This window comes from Sapajus apella, unplaced genomic scaffold (genome assembly GCF_009761245.1).
Source record: "Sapajus apella isolate SASKATOON/1434 unplaced genomic scaffold, GSC_monkey_1.0 scaffold2, whole genome shotgun sequence".
NCBI classification, from domain to species: Eukaryota; Metazoa; Chordata; class Mammalia; order Primates; family Cebidae; genus Sapajus; species Sapajus apella.
Genome location: NW_022436942.1, coordinates 19,156,118 through 19,174,445, shown reverse-complemented (window position 1 = coordinate 19,174,445; position 18,328 = coordinate 19,156,118). Strand labels below are relative to the sequence as shown.

Genomic DNA, 18,328 nt, shown 5'->3' with positions numbered 1-18,328 from the left:
TCATCTCTTATAGTATAGAGTGGCTTAGACTGCCTATTATGCTATGAATGTCTATTTGTGTCCTAGTGCTGCCTCCTCCCCAGGAAACATAGCAGAGGCCACACAGAGTACAACAGCATTTAATGGTCAGAAATGGTTGTACACTATTATAGTCAGCCACAGAAGCTGTGTTGGAGGACAAGACCCAATCCTTCCCCACACCAGGCAAAGCAGTATTGGACATGAGCTGGCATGTGGCTGGGTCCACGTCCTCATCCCTCAGGCCTGAGGGGAGACCACCTTCTAATAACCAACCCCCAGCTACCACTCTGTATTCATCAGGGGAGGGGTATAAACCCCACATGCAAGAAGAACCCTTGCCCCCAGTCTCAAATGGGATGGGGATGCTAGAGTTACAGTAAAAGGGAAACCCTATGTAAGCTGTTAGCAGAGTTCACAGGGGTAGGGATTACCCCTGTTCTCCAGTTCCCACATGTGCTCACTTTCCCAGCTTCTTCATCCGTTCATCAATGCTGGCAAAGTTCCCCTCAACTGTGGCCAGGTTTTCACGCATGGTTGTCTGCACCTACAAAGTGGTAGAGAGGTTTTACTCTTTGTCGGGTCCAGTTGCTTAACTGGATGAGGACCTGAAGGAATTCTCTGAGACAAGACAAAAAAGAAATGGAAGCCCAGTTTGTGGGCCAAAGAGAGGGGATGTTTACAGTAGCAATTTTCAGGCTACCCTTAGAGTACCAGGGATCAAGCTCAGGGTGTGCCAAGCAAGCAGGACTCTTGAGAATTCCCATTCTGACTTCACCCAGAACAGTTTTTCTTTTTTTTTTTTCCAGAGGTAGAACCAGAACAGTTTTTTAAAAAGTCTGTTTTATGTAATGAGAGCTAAATAAGATTTTGTTGAAGGTTTCACAGGTTCAAAATTTTAGCAAACTGCTCTGGAGGAAGAGGATATTATTTAAGTCCTTTATATAATTTTTCATTTATCTCAGTGATCCTGTGATTAACACTGGTCTCTCGAATTTAATGGTCCTTCCAGCACTGAGAACAGTGCCTCCAACAGAAATTGTGGACTTGCGGCCGGGTGCGGTGGCTCATGCCTGTAACCCCAGTACTTTGGGAGGCAGAGGAGGGTGGATCACTTAAGGTGAGGAGTTTGAGACCACCCTGGCCAACATCGTGAAAACCCATTTCTACTAAAAAAAACAAAAATTAGCCAGGTGTGGTGGTGCGTGCCTATAATCCCAGCTACTTGGGAGCCTGGGAGGTGGAGGCTGCTGTGAGCCGAGATCGCTCTACTGCACTCCAGCTTGGGCAACAGAGCGAGACTGTCTCAAAAATAATAAAATAATAAAAAGAAATTGTGAACTTGCTGTGTCCCAAGCGTTACTAAAAGAACGAAGGAACTAGGTGAGACTCATCATCCAGGGTCAGAAAGGAAGTGACAGAATCAGATTAGGGCTTGGCTTTTGACTTCAAAGCCTGCATTCTTTCCAGTGTACTGTGCTCATTAGGAAGAGTAAGCTAAGCTGGGACGACAGGGAAAGAGTGGGGTTTTATAAGAAAACATGTTCACTAGCTCCTAACAATTTCCCCATATGTACCTCATCTATATAACTCTGAGGGAGGTATCATTTCCCAAATGGAAAGATGGAGGTTCATGGGTTAAATAAGTTGTCAAAGGGCCTTCACATTAAAAATAGGATGGAGACTCCAGACCAACCCTCTGCCGCAACACCATGCTACAAAAATAGGCTAAAGCAGAACCCTATAACACTGGAGAACCTAGTTTGTACATGCTGGAGAAAGGAGACAGATCAACAAAGGGGCACACACACCTGGGTCAAGAGGGTGGTATTGTCCTTCAGAGAATTAGCAATCATCTGCTGGGTGGTATCCAAGTGTGTCAGGAGCTGACCAAACTGCATGGCTACAAAAGTAAGAAAAGTATGGCTGAGACTAGAATCCAAGATAAGCGAGGGACCAAAAGTTGCCCATTTTTCAGCTTCTCTTAGCACTCCTGGCAGCTGGCCTCCCACCTTGCTCATGCAGCTGCTTGATGGTGACGAGTCTCTGCACCAGCTCAGGGAGGGTGGAGGCAATGGGGCTCCAGCGCTGTATAGTTTCATATAGCTGGTGCACCTGAAGGGACACAATAGGGCCCAGAGGGGATAGCTGAGGCAGCCAGGTCAGTATGCACAGACTGCTATGTCACCAGAGGGGGGGGAAAAGGGTCAAGTGGGCAGAGGGAAGCACTGCCCTGACTTTCCCAGCTGATAAGAGTATGAAGATGGGGACCTGAAGATTCATTGTGTTCTCATGCTTTGATATTGCCACTCAGAAAAACTGAGGGAGTAGAAAGAAGATGGGGAAGCTGTCTTCCGGACCTTGCTTTGCGTATCTGCATCTTCTACAGAGGCTTTATGCTTAGCAATCTCATTCACCTTTCCCAGGACGCTCTAAAAACAACAGATTTTAAGGTTGATAGTGAGAGCATCCAGGGCTTCCAAAGTCCCAAGCTACCCGTAATTTAATTTTCCCTCAATTTAATACCTGTAGCCGAGCCTCCACTTGGTCCAAAACTGCAAGGTCCAGGGCACTCACTTTTGCTTGCAACAACTCTACAGTCTCCTGGGGATGAGAGTTGGGACAAGCATCACAAGGAAGAAAGGATCAGACTAGGAAGAGGCCTCTCATATTCCACTAAATTAATATATAGCTACAAACTCAAAAATAACCCTTAAAGCAAACCCAATCCCAATTATCCCCTCTGTAATCGAAACACTCCAGTTTCTTCCCAACTCACCATGAGACAGGCTCCCTGTAGACCTGCAGAAAGGGGATTCTGGTGGGAAAGGGAGGGAAGACATCAGTGGTCCTTCTATCTCCATGATTATCATCTTCTCTCATCCTTCCTGGTTCTAAGTGGGAACGCACTAGCTGATCCCTATAACTGAAACCCTTGGATGACCCCTTCCAGGCTTATGTGGCAAGTGTTAGACCATGAGTTGCAGGATCTAAGGCTCTGTAGATTATGTACAGGAGAGCACCTGACCTGAGCATCCTGATCACAACGTACAGCTGCCTCCAGCTCTGTCAGGCGCTTTTCAAGTTCTGCGACCTAGTGGGAGGAAGGAGGTGAGATTTGCCATCTGTCTCCCTGCTGCTGCAGTGGGAGAAATATAACCCTGCTCTACTCTGCTTGCCACTTGCCACCCCACAGGACTCCTTTCCCTGGAACACATACCTAGCCATAATCTTAAAATCCTAACCTAAGGTAGATGCGTGAGGGAAACGTAGAGACCGAGGAATCAGAAGAGGAATCAACAGGAATCAGAAGCCTTCCCAGCACCCCTTCCCTTGGAGAGAAGCAGGAAAATCTCTAGGGACATGCCTTCCCTGGCTTCCCAACCAACACTGTATCCATACTTACTTTGGCAGCTTGAGAGAACTTGTCCTGCTCAGGCCGAGAATGTAGTTCATAAGTGACAAGGCTGCTGTCTGGGGGGGTCCCAGTGGTTTTTCCCCCTGAGCTCGCTTTGCTGTTCTTTGTTGCTTCCAGCTGCAGCAGTAGGCGCCTAGTTAGGAGATCAATTATGAATTAATATTATGAATGTAAGGAAGAGGGCCAGTCACTCTCCCTCACTTTTGCCTTATCCTTGGCATTAAGAAACAGCCAGGCCACTTCTTCGCTTAGCACCCCTGTCAGTAGCTGGCTGAGTCCATCCACAACCCCAATCAGCAATGATTTTTCAGCAAAGTAGGGTACCCACTTAGCCAGAGCACCATCGGGGTCAGTAAGGTTGATTGCAGCATCTGGTCCCAGCAGCTTCTCTAGGTGGGAGGCAACTAGCTGCTGCTTCAGGGCTGCCAGCTGTTTAGCCAGCACCACAGGGGTCAGCTTCTCCTCTGCGGCTGACTCCTTCACTGTTGTCTAGTATGAAAAAAAGGTAAAAAGCAGGGGGTGGCAAGAATGAATCAAGAGCAAAAAATAGGTCAGGCCCTTTAAGGGTAGCTGTAGCTGGAGGTCACTGGGATGGTATTTGGCATAGCAGACTGCCCACCTTATGTTAGCACTGGATGTAGATGGATGAATATACCTAAACTCTGGAAACCTTAGCCCCTTTATCCAAGAGCTTACGGAATCTTTCTTTTTCTTTTTGAGATGGCGTATAGCTCTGTTGTCCAGGTTAGAGTACAGTGCTCTGATCTCAGCTCACTGCAACCTCTGCCTCCCGAGTAGTTGAGATTATAGGCATGTGCCATCACACATGGCTAATTTTTTGTTTCATCATGTTGGCCTGGCTGGTCTCGAACTCCTGACCTCAGGTGATCCACCTGCCTTAGCCTCCCAAAGTGGTAGGATTACAAGCGTAAGCCACCATGCCTGGCCAGGGAATCTTTCTCTTCTTGCTAGAGGTCTTCCTCTACTGTGTAAGTCACAGCAGAGAAGGGAGAAGAAAGTCTGTCATTACCTTGATTTTTTCAACTTCAGTTGTCAGCTCTTGGACCTCATGCAGTAAGCGCTGGTACTTTTGCTGGGGTGTCTCCTTCACTCCTAGACCCTCTCCAAGCTAGAGAGCAAGTACAGAGGGTAATGTTATACATCTCATTACAGGGAACCTCAAGAATTCTTCCACATCCTGGGCCTAAGTCATAAAGGTATCATATTCAATTGAGAATCCACAACACCCTAATACAAAAGAACTGAGGACAGCCAGAGGCCTGGAGGCTCTCCAGAACAAACAGCAAGGGAGGAGAGTTTCCTTGGCTGCATCCTGCTGCTTCCTCAGGAACAGAGGAGAAACAGAATCCCACCTGTATCCCTAGATTTCTCTCCTACATGTGGGCTAGATAGGGTCACTACACCATTCCCATCAACACACACACACACACACACACAACAAACCATCTCATATTCTCCAGATTCATAGCCTGTCCTCTTGGTTTTTCCAATACGATCTGAGAAATCTGCCAAGAGAAGAAGATGGAACTGAGGGCCTGATCTAGGCCCAAGGCAGTCATGGTCTCAGGTGACTATGAGGGCTTCCACAAACGATCTCCATGAGGGACCCCTTCCCCACAGCACAAGTCACTAAGACACGAGGACAGGAAACCACTTCTCATGCTTATCCTCCAGTCTTCCCCCTACCCAACTTCCAGCCCAGTCTCACCAAGTCCCTTTGTCCCCACTCTCTTGTCCTTGAACTTGTCATAGGCAGCGTTAGGATTGACAATGATGTGCTCCACACTTGTGCTTGTCAGCTCCTCCTGCAAGAACAGGTAGTTTAGGCCAGGGGCAGACTCAGTCTCACTCTAGATCTTCCTCTAACCCACAAAATCCCCACACCATTAGGTGACTGGGCCCTACTTGTCCAAGGGGAAAGAAGGGCAGCTCTATTCCAAGGTGCCTACCCAGGCTCAACCTAGGAAATTGAAGCTTCCTGGTAAATTTGGAGCCTCAGTTGTATAAATATTAACACCCTCATTCAACTGGAGCATAACCTCCCCACCTTCTCTGTACATAAGCCTTCCCATCCCCCCACCTTAACCCTCCCAGTTGTCTGGCACACACCATGCACTCAAGGCAAGAAACCAACCTGACCTTTTTTAACCTCCCCCTCCCAAAAGTAAATCTCCTTGCCCGCTGAGCAAGTCCATTTTAATGCTAACCTCCTGTTCTTGCTAGAAGGAAAGAGGAGGGAAGGCAGATAATCAGGCCACTAACCCTGAGTGTGAATATTAGGACTTTAAACCTGCTGAAGGTAAGACACAAGCTCTTAGTACAAAGGAAGGTCAACAGAGGTCCTGACCAGAAGCCTGATTTCTAGGCTGCCATGAGGCCAGGAAATTCAGGGAGAAGGAGAAGGGGCAAGGGTTTACTGGATTATTTTTATGGGACATCTTACAAGCAACAAACATAGGCAATATCTGCTTGCCAAGAGTACCCATGGGCAAGGGCCACATGTAAGCCCTGAAATGGAGATAGCCCAGCATGTCTTCAGAGAAGCTGCAGCACCTGATTTTTCTCCCTGACTCCTCTGCTGTGCTTTAAGCACTTAAGTTCTTCCAAAAACAGGGGACACAGTAGGTGGTGAAAGAGACTTCACCCTAGGAACTGAAGCAAAGAGGTTCCCTCCTTACTAGATATCTACATGCTGTTCAGATTCTAGTAACAACACCGAGACTGGGCACTCCTGACTGCATGCCCCTTTTTCAATTGTCAGAAGCCTAACAGCTCCTGGCAGAGTACTGATGGAAGCTGGAGGGAGACTCAGGAGTCCTTTTCTATTGGGGATGGCATCTCCCTCCACCTTCTACTGGAGGAAGGCAAATGAGTCTTCCTTCTTTCACCTACAACAATGGTTCTCACTCCAGGCTACATGTTAGAATCACTTAGAAAATGCTTTTTTTGCCAAGCACGGTAGCTCACGCCTGTAATCCCAGCACTTTGGGAGGCCAAGGCAGGTGGATCACAAGGTCAAAAGATCAAGACCATTCTGGCCAACATAGTGAAACCCTGTCTCTACTAAAATACAAAAACTAGCTGGGTGTGGTCTGGTGCATGCCTGTAGTCCCAGCTACTTGGGAGGCTGAGGGAGGAGAATTGCTTGAACCCAGGAGGTGGAGGTTGCAGTGAGCCGAGATTATGCCACTGCACTTCAGCCTGGCACCTGGTGACAGAGCAAGGCTCTGTCTCAAAAAAAAGAAAAAGCTATTTTTTTTTTTTTTTTTTTAAAAGAGACAGCCAGGTATGGTGGCTCAAGCCTGTCTGTAGTCCCAAAGTTTGGCCAAGGTCAGTGGATCTCGGGAGTTCAAGACCAGCCTGGGCTGGACAACATAGTGAAACCCTATCTCTACAAAAAATATGAAAAATTAGCCAGGTATTGTGGCATAAGCCTGTGGTCGCAGCTACTCAGGAGGCTGAGGTGGAAGATCTTGAGCCTGGCAGGTGGAGGTTGCAGTGAGCTGAGATCATGCCACCGCACTACAGCCTGGGCAACAGAGTGAGACCTTGTCTCAAAAAAAGGAAAAGAGAAAAAAAAAAAAAAAAAAAAAAGGCCTGGGCTTACTTCTAGAGATTCTGATAAATTATTCTGGGGTAGGGCCAGATATCCAGTTGATTCTAACCTACAGCCAGGACTGAGAATCTCTGCCTATGTGTAGGTATGTAGGGAGAAGGTGTGAGGGTGACATGGTGGGACAACACTGAGAAAGAAAAGCAGGTGGAAGGAAGCTCCTTCCTTCATCTCTGTTCTGCTATTAGTCACAGCAGGAATCAGTGTGGGTGGCAGCTTTAAAAATAAGGGAAGAGAGGAGGAAAGGACAAAGTATCAATTTTGATCTTTACCTCTTCTTCAGGGAATTACTGGGCAGAGGGGGAAGAGCTATAGATCTAGAGAAAAACAAAAGACTCAATGTCCCATATGCAAGTGCCTGGGGGAAGAGACATTTGAGTCCCAGATGATTATCTCTTAACCTGTTCTGAAATGTTATGGCCAGAACACCCACCCATCTAATAGCTGTGTGGTCTCTGGCCTCTATAAACTGAGAAGGGCTCAGGCTCAGGATAGACAGCCATCTTCTCTGAAGTTCATACACGGGAATATGCCATTTTTCCCTGTGAAAGCCCCAATCAAGGCCAATCCACCCATCCTCTTTTGTTTAATCCTCTTAAAAAAGAGTAATGGGAGGCATAACTTAGAGACACAGAAAAAAAATCAATCATATACCATTTGTTAAGCCCTTATTATGGGAGGGCACTATGCAGATGGGAACCTACTTTCTTATTTATGTTCTTAAGTAGGGAAAGCAGGAAGTAAAAGAGGGTCCACACACAGACGGTAAGTCTCAGAGGTTCTGGACAGTCGTCCCAGGGACAGACAGCATTTTCATCCCTGCTGTGGGAGCGTCCTGGGCCAGCTGGGCTACCTGGCACTGGCATCCTCTGGAGCCTCTCCAAGGCTGTTGCCCGGGGGCACAATCTAGTCCTCCAGTAGCACCCACTCCAGCAGTGTCTTGAAGATCTGAGGCATGAGTTGGGGGCAGTATAATTACAGTGACTTGTGAGATAGGAAAAGGTTGGGTGCAGGAGTGAATAGAGGAATGAAAGATTTAGTAGAGTCTGAAGGACAGAGAAACAACTGCTCATCACAGCACACCCCGTTAAAAAGCAGATGAAAGGTCAGACTTCTTACCAGCTCCTTGTGGTTTCCCCAGAGGTGAGAAAATCAAGAGTTAAAAGGAAAGGGAGTGGGGGAATGGGGATGAGGGAGGGAAAAAAAAGACAAAATTGTTATTAGCAAATTGTCACATGCACTACATGACAGTCTTCAAACACACTGCACCACAGGGCCCCAGGGGAGCCTAGCGAAATTTTGGGGCCAAGAAATTTCAGCTGGGGTCATCATATACCCCAAGAGAAAGAAGAGCATGAGACCCTTTTCCCTCTGGTGGTGAGGATGTCATGAAGCTTTGCCATTAACAGCAGCAGTTTAAGATCATCTGAGAATTAGAAGTTAGATGTTACAAGCCAGTGGCATGGAACAGGAAATGGGAGAAAAGGCTGAGGTGGCAGGAAAGCTATTAGAAATGGCAGAACATGAAGCAGAAGTTAGAGATTCTTAGGACTTGTAGCTGATAGAGGGTCAATAATTCTCAGGAGAGGAGTTCCCATTACTAGTTCATGGCCCATGTCTTCCTATCTCTTGGTTTCTCTAGCTGTGAAAAATTAGACATTTTGATGACAGAATCAGTCATGATGAGAGTGATCAGGTGGGAAGTCTGATAACGGCTGTAGGTGAGATGTATAGAAGGTGAGTTTAAGGAATGATGAAGTACCTAAGTACAGCCCCATTGTCATTTCCTCCTGCAAGAGAAGAGGCAGGGCTGCTCCTGGTCCCTCAGGCAGCCTGGCTTGTTTGCCTCCACCTTGAGTGGCTGGTAAGTCACCCCACAGCTCCAAGGGATCCAGAGCAATTTTGCCATGATGTGCTAGCACAGAGGGTCCAGAGGAGGACACCAAGATTCACAGCTACCAGCCCATGTGCAGAATATGTTTCTTCAGCCCTCTGTTCACAAGATTCACAGGGGCTGGAGGGTAGACAAGGGGCAAGGGTGAGAGTATTTCCAAGAGACTTTATTTAAGTCTGGGCCACATAGATAAGGCTCCCACTTCCAGGCAAGGTTGGTTTAGAATTACCAGGAGGGAAAATCCAGAGGTATGCCCTGCCTTTCTAGGAGCTCTGCTGAAGGGCAGATGGATGGAAGTGTGGAAGGTTGAGTATTCTTGTGTGCATAAGAAAAACTATGGTGGGATAAAAACAAGTGCTTCCTTGCACCAAGATTTCAGCCACATACTTCTGACCCATAGCCTCTCTGTTCCCTAGCCGATGATAGGGTCGCAGCCAAGATTCCTCTTTCACCTGGGCATGGTGGCTCACATCTATAATCCCAGCACTTTGGAAGGCTGAAGTGGGTGGATCACTTGAGGTCAGGAGTTCAAGACCAGACTGGCCAACATGGTGAAACCCCATCTCTACTAAAAACACAAAATTAGCCTGGGTGTGGTGGTGGGCGCCTGTAATCCCAGCTACTCAGGAGGCTCGCTTGAATCCAGGAGGCACAGGTTGCAGTAAGCCAAGATTGCACCACTGCACTCTTGCCTGGGTGATAGAGTTTGAGACTCCATCTCAAAAAAAAAAAGATTCCTCTTTCAGCTCAGGGTAGAGGTAGCTCCAGGTCCTGTGGTGGAGGCTGGGAAGTCTCTGCACAGAGTGAGCATAAGCACTCATAGGTGCACACATGCAAACACAAAGGAGAAGTACACACACTATACCTTTCTCTGATTTGTCCCACCAAGCTAAAACCAGCTTGGGAGAAACTCAAGGAGAGAGAAAAGACAATGGGCCATAAGCTTAAGTTCAAACCGTGGGGATTGGGAAAAATAGGGAGGACAGAAAATCAAAGAAAAGAAAAAGTGGTATATTAGTTTGCAAATAGTACATACCACCTCCAGGTCTGTCCTATGGGTGGGCTGAAGGATGATGAGATTTTAGGCATGATTCTTGCATAACCTGGAGTAGTACTAGTTGCCTTGATTGAAAGATTTCAAGTGCCCTGATCCCGGGTGCCAGCTTACCTAATACATGACTCCCAGTTCCTTTCACTAATGGAATCCCCTCTCCCCAGGGCTATTTGGCTAAGTGGCTGTGACTCAGAGGGCAAGACCTGAGGTTCTAAATCAGGCAGGGACAGTGGCCACTGGTACTCTCTGAGCCTATTCAGGCTATATGCCAACACTGCAGCCAGGGGACTTCAAAACCATGATGACAAGGAAGATGGACAGAGCTGTAGAATAAAACTGTCCGGGATGGATCAATATATTGCTGACCATCCATCCATTTCAAAAGGAGGGGTGCAGAAACAGAAAGACTCACAAAAGCACAAATAATCCAAGTTATTATCATACAATTGCATATAAACCTGCTTCTCATCCCATTTACATTTCTCTAAAGACTTAGCATAGGGAAATATTAAAATGAGTTTTTCCCAGAGATAATCCACATACAGCTAAGAAATGAGGACTGTGGCTGTCCCTTTTGTTCTCTATCCTTGTCTAAAAAAGCTAAAAGTAATTCTATAAACAATATCTTAATTTGATCTTAGTCTGAGGAGGAGAAAGGCAACTCCCTTCTAACTCCAGCGCCTAAATGCCTCATGTTCTAAAGCTCTCAAAGCCTCCATGCTTCTGTCCCATCCTCCATTGGACAGTTTTACTCTGCAGACCTCACAGGGGGAAGAGACAATGATTCATGGATCATAGCTGTTTCTAACCCTTGATTAATGATCTTCAAACATAAGGCCAGCAGGCCCTTCAGTGACCCAGCCAGGGACTCATTGGAATTTAAAACGATTAGCTACAACAATAGCACAGTGGCAGAACATTGCATGCGAGATGGCAGATGAAAAAAACATGCAGAGAAGAAGCATTGAATGGTCTTACTTGTGCAAACTAGTGTCCAGGCAAGGTGGTGAGGAGGGAGGATGGGGGAAGCATTAGGAAAAACTCAGGTAAGTTCAAGTGCGCCAACAGTAAATGAACACAATCAAGCATACTCTAGGATCTTCTAAACTATAAGGAAGAGACCTACTGTTTCTCGTCTCAGGAGTGTCCAGTAATATCTACCTTTTGGAGAAATGAAGCCTCTGCCAGGGCCCCATCAAACTATGGCTTGGTCATTTTTTCCCCTTTTACTGGAGGTAGTTATTCCATAAAGAGAGAAACTAATTGTTTCTAATGAGGTTTTCTTAATTTACTTCCCTTATTCCAGCAGTTCAAAAGCCATGAACAGAAAGCCTCACTGACCCAAGGCAGGCTGTGGGCCTGGAGGTGAGGGTAGGGGTGTGGGAGGGGGTGGAATTCTATTTGGGAATTAGCTTTACAAACATTTTAAGAAAAATCTCCAAGCAAGCCTACTGCCCCAGTCAACCTGGGAGTGTCTGAAGTACAAAGAGATCTTCCCAGATTGAGGAGGAAAGGGCTAGCCTGTGTACTTCCTGGTCCATTCCTGTTTTAGAATGTTTTACTTCCTGCTAAAATTGTTTTAAAGGGATAGTAGAAAAATCAGGATCAGCTGGGCATGGTGGCTCATGCCTGCAATCCTAGCACTCTGAGAATGGATTACCTCAAGGCAGGTAGATTACCTGAGGTCAGGAGTTTGAGACCACTAGCCTGGACAAAATGGTGAAACCCCGCCTCTACTAAAAATATGAAAAAAAAATTAGCCAGGTGTGGTGGTGGATGCCTGTAATTCCAGTTAGGGAGGCTGAGGCAGGAGAACCTCTTGAACCTGGGAGGCAGAGGTTGCAGTGAGCTGAGATTGCATCATGCACTCCAGCCTGGGCAACAAGAGCAAAACTCCGTCTCAAAAAAAAAAAAAAATCAGGATTATCTGTAGCAAAATTAAAATCTTTTATGCTTTCCTCCCCCATCCTCGCCACTATGGGAATCAGAAAATGTTTAAATTAACAATTTAAATCTTTAAGGGATGTTTGAGGACATTTTTCCTTCAGTAGCCCAACTTCTTCCACAGTGGAGGAATCAGAGGAAGGAAGTTATAGAGCAGTGAGGGTCAACACAACTTGATTATTCCTTTAGACCCGGCTGGCACAGTAGTTCATGCCTGTAATCCCAGCACTTGGGGAGGTCAAGGCTGGTGGATCACTTGAGGCCAGGAGTTCGAGACCAACCTGGCCAACATGGCGAAATCCCATCTCTACTAAAAATACAAAAAACTAGCCAAATGTGGTGGCACATGCCTATAATCCCAGCTACTCAGGAGGCTGAGGCAGGAGAATTGTTTGAACCCTGGAGGCTGAGGTTGCAGTGAGCCAAGCCCGTGCCACTGCACTCCAACCTGGGGAAAAGAGACTCTGTCTCAAAAAAAAAAAAAAAAAAAAAAAGGAATCTGGAGACACCCTGAAAGGTCCCACAAGAGGCTGTCCACATTGGTTGTCTCCAGGGAAGAGAACTGAGTGGTGGTAGGCAGGGGAGGGAGGTAGATATTTCACTACTCAGCCTTGAATCTCCTGTTACCTATGCATATATTACCTACTTTAAAAACTGATAAAATTTAAGTTGAAAATAATCTGGAGGCTAAGGCAGGGAATGTTGTTGTTGTCAGGGGTTAAAGGGTTAAGAAGGTGATTGAAAAGCTCATGGTTCAGCCACAAGACAGGTCATGTGCACTGTCACTTGCACTAGATCTTGGACACGTAGCAAGATACAGTCAGGCTGCTGGTAAGATCCCAGGCCTCATGGACGTGACACTTCTAGATTATCTAAGCATACAATTCACTGCTCCTCAAATTGCATATTTACATCAGTATTGAAAGCAGTGGCAGAGCCATTACTCAGCTGACTTCCCGAAAGCTGCAAGACCCATAGGGACATGCAGGGGCCAGAGACATTAGCTGACATCAGGAAACATCTCGGCTCTTTTTTTTTTTTTTTGGGGACGGAGTTTCACTCTTGTTACCCAGGCTGGAGTGCAATGGTGCGTCCTCGGCTCACCGCAACCTCCGCCTCCTGGGTTCAGGCAATTCTCCTGCCTCAGCCTCCTGAGTAGCTGGGATTACAGGCACGCGCCACCATGCCCAGCTAATTTTTTGTATTTTTAGTAGAGACGGGGTTTCACCATGTTGACCAGGATGGTCTCGATCTCTTGACCTCGTGATCCACCCGCCTCGGCCTCCCAAAGTGCTGAGATTACAGGCTTGAGCCACCGCGCCCGGCGTCGGCTCTTAAGACTCCTGAAGCAGCCACCACACCTAGCCTCCTATGTACTTCTATACTGGCACCCTGGGCAACATGCCACAGGAAATGAACACTCACGGTATCCTCTCCCCATCAGCTACCCCACTATATGCTACTAAAATAGGCTGTTCAGGCTCTGGGGGAGAAACAGCCAATCAGAGCTGCCCATTCAGGTTCTTCCGCACCTGGAATGGGTATCATCTCTTTTTTATTAAGAGATATCCTGTTGGACATGGCGGCTCACGCCTGTAATCCCAGAACTTTGGGAGGCCAAGGCGGGCAGATCACGAGGTCAGGAGATTGAGACCATCCCGGCCAACATGGTGAAATCCCCTCTCTACTAAAAAACAAAAAATTAGCCGGGTATGGTGGCACGCACCTGTAGTCCCAGCTACTGGGGAGGCTGCGGCAGGAGAATCGCTTGAACCTGGGAGGCAGAGGTTGCAGTGAGCTGAGATCATGCCACTGCACCCCAGCCTGGGCAACAAAGTGAGACTGTCTCAATCAATCAATCAATAAATGGAATGACAATATATATTTGTTTAGAAAGGGGATTACTATGAAACTACCCATTGTATCACAGTCAGTGACAAAACGATAGAGTTCTTCTATGCGTTATCTCACCACAAAGGGCAGAAACCTAGGCCTAAGTTGAACAGTCTGAACTGTGGTATTACAGTAAAGTTCTCAGCATACAGCTGCCCCTTAGCAACTGCGGGCGACTGGTTCCAGGGCCTCCCTTGATATCAAAATCTGTACATGTTCACATCTTTTATATAAATTGGCACAGTGTCTGCATATAGCTACACACATCCTCCTGTATACTTTAAATCATCTCTAAATTACTTAAAATACCTAGTACAACAACATAAATGTTATGTAAACAGTTGTTATATTGTGTTAAAAAAATTTTTTTTTTTATTGTTGTACTGGGTTTTTTTTTTTTTTTTTTTTCCTGAGGCAGAGTCTTGCTCTGTCACCCAGGCTGGGGTGCAGTGGCGCAATCTCGGCTCACTGCAACCTCCTCCTCCTGGGTTCAAGCGATTCTTCTGCCTCAGCCTCCCTAGTAGCTGAGACTATAGGCGCTTGCCACCACACCTGGCAAATTTTTATATTCTTTTAGTAGAGATGGGGTCTCACCATGTTGGCCAGTCTGGTCTTGAACTCCCGACCTGAAATGATCCACTTGCCTTGGCCTCCCAAAGTGCTGAGATTACAGGCATGAGCCACAATGCCCAGCCTATTTTTTATTTTTTTTTTATTTTTATTTTTTATTTTATTTTTTATTTTTTTTGAGATGGAGTCTCGCTCTTGTTACCCAGGCTGGAGTGCAATGGCGCGATCTCGGCTCACCGCAACCTCCGTCTCCTGGGTTCAGGCAATTCTCCTGCCTCAGCCTCCTGAGTAGCTGGGATTACAGGCACGTGCCACCATGCCCAGCTAATTTTTTGTATTTTTAGTAGAGACGGGGTTTCGCCATGTTGACCAGGATGGTCTCGATCTCTTGACCTCGTGATCCACCCGCCTCGGCCTCCCAAAGTGCTGGGATTACAGGCTTGAGCCACCGCGCCCGGCCTTCTATTTTTTATTTTTAAAAAAATATTTTCCATTAATGGTTGGTTGAATCCGTGGGTTTGGAACCCACAAATACAGAGAGCCAACTGTATACACTCCTATTCTGTGAGGACAGAGACAGCTTCCTGTGAGACACCTCTTGGAGTGACAGGTGCGCACCCAGGTCCTTGAGCAACATCAGCTGCATTATCTACAAGATATTCAAGCTTGGGGGATAGATTGGCATGCCAGCAAATACGGAAGCCACAAGGATCACACCATTGGGAGAAGGGACAGGGAAGGTGTTTCCCACAATGTAAGAACCACTTCCACATAGAGGAGTCAAATAAGAAATAAGTGAGTACGCCAAGCCATACATTGTAAGCCAGCAGTCAGCATTCCCCAGAACTAACCAGCCCCACAGACATAGCCACAGGACTTACAGACAAGCATACTGAGCTTGCATATTGCAATGACTCTTGGACACACCTTTACTGAGAACTCACATCATCAATGTGATCCCAGCCCAGCTCTCTTCAGAAATAATAGAACCAAAAACACATGCTATAAGACATGCTAGTAGATCTCTGTCCCTCTTGGCACTTAAACAGAGTTTTTACTATGTTGATTTCCATTCACTCAATTTTGGTTTGTTTCCTTCCATATGTTTCCTATATGTATCCTAACTCTCCATTAGTCTGGGGCTCACTGGGGGCATCGACATTTCTTTCTCTGCATTGCACAAAAACAAACAAACACAGAATGAACACATCAATAAACCATACTAAGTGTTTCCCCTCACAGTTGAAATATGTCCACACCTAATTACTCCATCCACAGAGTTCTTGGATCTAAAAATGCAACCAGTCTCACCTTCGCTGACATGAAATATTTACATCCTTCCTCAAATTTGTTTTGCTCTAAAGTCTTGAAATCACTTTCTTAATTCCTTGCCAAATGGATACTGGATATTCATATTTAAAAAGTATTTCTCCATATATATTTCAGAGTTTAGTTCTTGGTAGCAACTAGTAAAGCCTACTTCCTAATCTCAGGCAGTTTATTAATAAAGTGCTCAGGCTTTATGATTCATTTCCATGGATTAGAACCCAGCGGCCTAAGTCACCAGCCCCCAAACCTGTTTTGAGATATTTTAATTTTATTTAAAAGGCCCAAGGATCAGGGCATTGCAAACAAATGTTGTTCGCTGTAATTCCACTTGACTCTCCCCCCTGCTGTTACTGGTGGCTGCAAGCCCAGCATGGCCTCTGCAAGCCCTGCAACTATATACCACTCAGGCTGGGGTTGGCATACCCACTTATTGCTGTAGCTCCCCAGAGAAAGGGAAGGACCTGTCTAGGGGAGAAAGGTCAGAGTCCAGAGGAGTCCTGTGGCAGCACATATTCTTACCGCATCGAACTCCGCTTGATCATCCTCAGGTAGGTCGCTGGTTTCATAAACATCTGGCTCATTCCTGGCCTGCAGGTAGAAGCAGTGACCACCCAATCTCACTACCCAGCATCCAACAACACCCCTTACCCCACTCCATTTGAATAAGCTAACGGAGAAGACAGGGTGTGATGCCAGGGTTCTGTCCTTTCTCCTCCACCCGCCCCGTGAGTCAACAGTATGTCAGTTCCCCTGCCTCAACGGGTAGGGATAACAGAGGAGACAGTTGGGACCTGACGGTAAACAGTGACTGTAAGTGATAACAACGATGTTACCCTAAATCTAGAGGCGGGCAGGTCCTTGGCAATCAGTATTGCCGAAGGTGAGGGCTATTCTCCAATTAGGCCCAGTACACCACTTCCCTGCTACAAGGATTGAGAGTGACTCAGAACCTTAATACCCAAGGTCCTGCGTCCCAACCCCCACCTTGAGAAGCAGGGCAGTGCAAAAGGAAAGAAGGTACACGCCAGGATTGTCATGATGGAGGGGTGAGGGCACAGGTTCCCCCAAGGATAGAGCTCCCTATCTGGCACAAGACGGTTCTGCCACAGTAACCTCTTCCTTGGCGGGATGAAGGCCATCACTAAGTGGCCTGGTGTGTGTGTCTGGGGTAGGGATGTAGGGGTCTTATGGAGAGGTTTTGGGGGGCACGGGCGGCATTGACACGGATGGTGGAAACACTCGGGCACAAGCGGTCAGTGCCCGGATATCTGGGCCGAGCTACCGGCGCCTGCCGGAGAGGTGGCCTGGTGCGCCGCGCGGCGGCCCAGCCCAAACCGGTCAGAAGAGTTCGGAGGGTGCTGCGGCCGGTCGGAGAGCGAGCGGCGGGACACCTTGGGCGGAGGATGGGCGGCAGGCGGAAGGGGTCGCGGGCTGGTTTCTGTTGGGGGTCCTTGGGAAGTCGGGGGCGCGGTCTTGGGGAGCCGGGGCCGGCCCTGTACTCACAATGCCGGGAAGGTCGGCGTATTTAGGGTCCGCCATGGCGGCGGCGAGACGGGGCTGGGGGACCGGGGCCTCAGTAGAGCCGGGGACGGTGTTCGGGTAGGGGAGAGGCTGGGTTCAGGTCCCCGGCCAAGGCGGCGGCAAAGGGAGCGGCAGATGAGCAGGAAGTCTCGCGACAGGAGTAGCACAGCAGAAGGGTAGAGCAAAAGTCGCGAGAACAGCCTCGCTGCCACACCCCTGGAGAGACCAGGATTGGGGAGAAAGAGGCCAGGGAATGAGGTAATGGCCAGGGGACGCCGCCTAGGATTGTGGGATGTGTAGTTTTGGTGTACCGGGGCTTGGGTGTGGAGCGACAATAACGAACCTTGGGGAGCTATTTCATCCAGCGTTTTCTCTCACTTTTACACCAAGTCAGTGAAAGGACATTTATAATTCCTGTTTTGGGCTCCAAGGAATTAAATGACTAGATTAAATCATACAGCTAGTCATATTGTGACACAGCCAGGGTTTCAAAAACAAGAACTTTGCTTGATACTGTTTCTTATAAAAATAAAATAAAAATAACAATAAGTAAAATTTAGTAAATGCTTAGTGTATGTTAGGAATGAAAAAGTTAAGCAATCTTCTCAAGTAAGGGTTTTCAGATCATTTGAATTTCAGATAAGAAGTAGGTGTGTGTGGTGTGGTATGTGTGTGTATACTAACACAAAAAATTATGTATCTGAAATTCAAAATTTTTTCTTATTTATTTATTTAGAGATGGAGTTTCACCATGTTAGCCAGGCTGGTCTTGAACTCCTGACCTCAGATGATCGGCTCGCCTCAGCCTCTCAAAGGGCTGGGATTACAGGCATGAGCCTCTGAGCCTGGCCCTGAAATTCAAATTAAGCTGAGCATCCTGTTTTTGTTTTTTGTTTTTCAAATCTGGCAATCCTATCTGAAATTCATAAATAGGTAAGCGGTGTCTCCACGTCTGTCTGAACACTCTCTGTGCTCTTAACCATTTCGTTTATAGTTCTCAGACTTTTATTTATTTTTAAATTTAAAATTTTTTTTAAATTTTGTGGATACACA

The 18,328-nt window shown here is 47.0% G+C and overlaps 1 protein-coding gene across 4 annotated transcripts; it reads right to left on the bottom strand.

The window, feature by feature from the left end:
* Nucleotides 1-103: 103 nt before the first annotated feature.
* Nucleotides 104-17,562, bottom strand: DCTN2 (dynactin subunit 2). Of its 4 annotated transcripts, XM_032289587.1 has the most exons (16): nt 17,258-17,562; nt 16,274-16,342; nt 10,997-11,005; nt 8,190-8,195; nt 5,166-5,262; nt 4,901-4,962; nt 4,467-4,565; nt 3,765-3,925; nt 3,425-3,569; nt 3,047-3,112; nt 2,798-2,836; nt 2,545-2,622; nt 2,379-2,450; nt 2,031-2,133; nt 1,830-1,921; nt 104-565 (listed from the first exon to the last, which is right to left on the bottom strand). In XM_032289587.1, the coding sequence occupies exons 1-16, from the start codon at nt 17,291-17,293 to the stop codon at nt 479-481; spliced, it is 1,221 nt and encodes a 406-aa protein (XP_032145478.1). In that variant the 5' UTR covers nt 17,294-17,562; the 3' UTR covers nt 104-478. The 4 variants fall into 4 exon arrangements, with proteins under 4 accessions (XP_032145478.1, XP_032145487.1, XP_032145470.1 ...); XM_032289596.1 differs by lacking the exon at nt 10,997-11,005; XM_032289579.1 differs by lacking the exons at nt 8,190-8,195; nt 10,997-11,005 and adding an exon at nt 7,775-8,018 and having other exon boundaries at nt 17,258-17,529.
* Between the last annotated feature and the right edge of the window lie 766 nt (nt 17,563-18,328).

Coding starts and splice junctions, on each gene's coding strand:
- DCTN2 (XM_032289579.1), bottom strand. CDS start 16,335: ATGAGCCAGATGTTTATGAAACCAGCGACCTACCTGAGGATGATCAAG. Junction 4,566..4,900: donor AATCTGGAGAATATGAGATG/GTTTGTTGTGTG, acceptor CTTGCTCTCTAG/CTTGGAGAGGGTCTAGGAGT. Junction 3,926..4,466: donor CTGAAGTTGAAAAAATCAAG/GTAATGACAGAC, acceptor TTTTCATACTAG/ACAACAGTGAAGGAGTCAGC.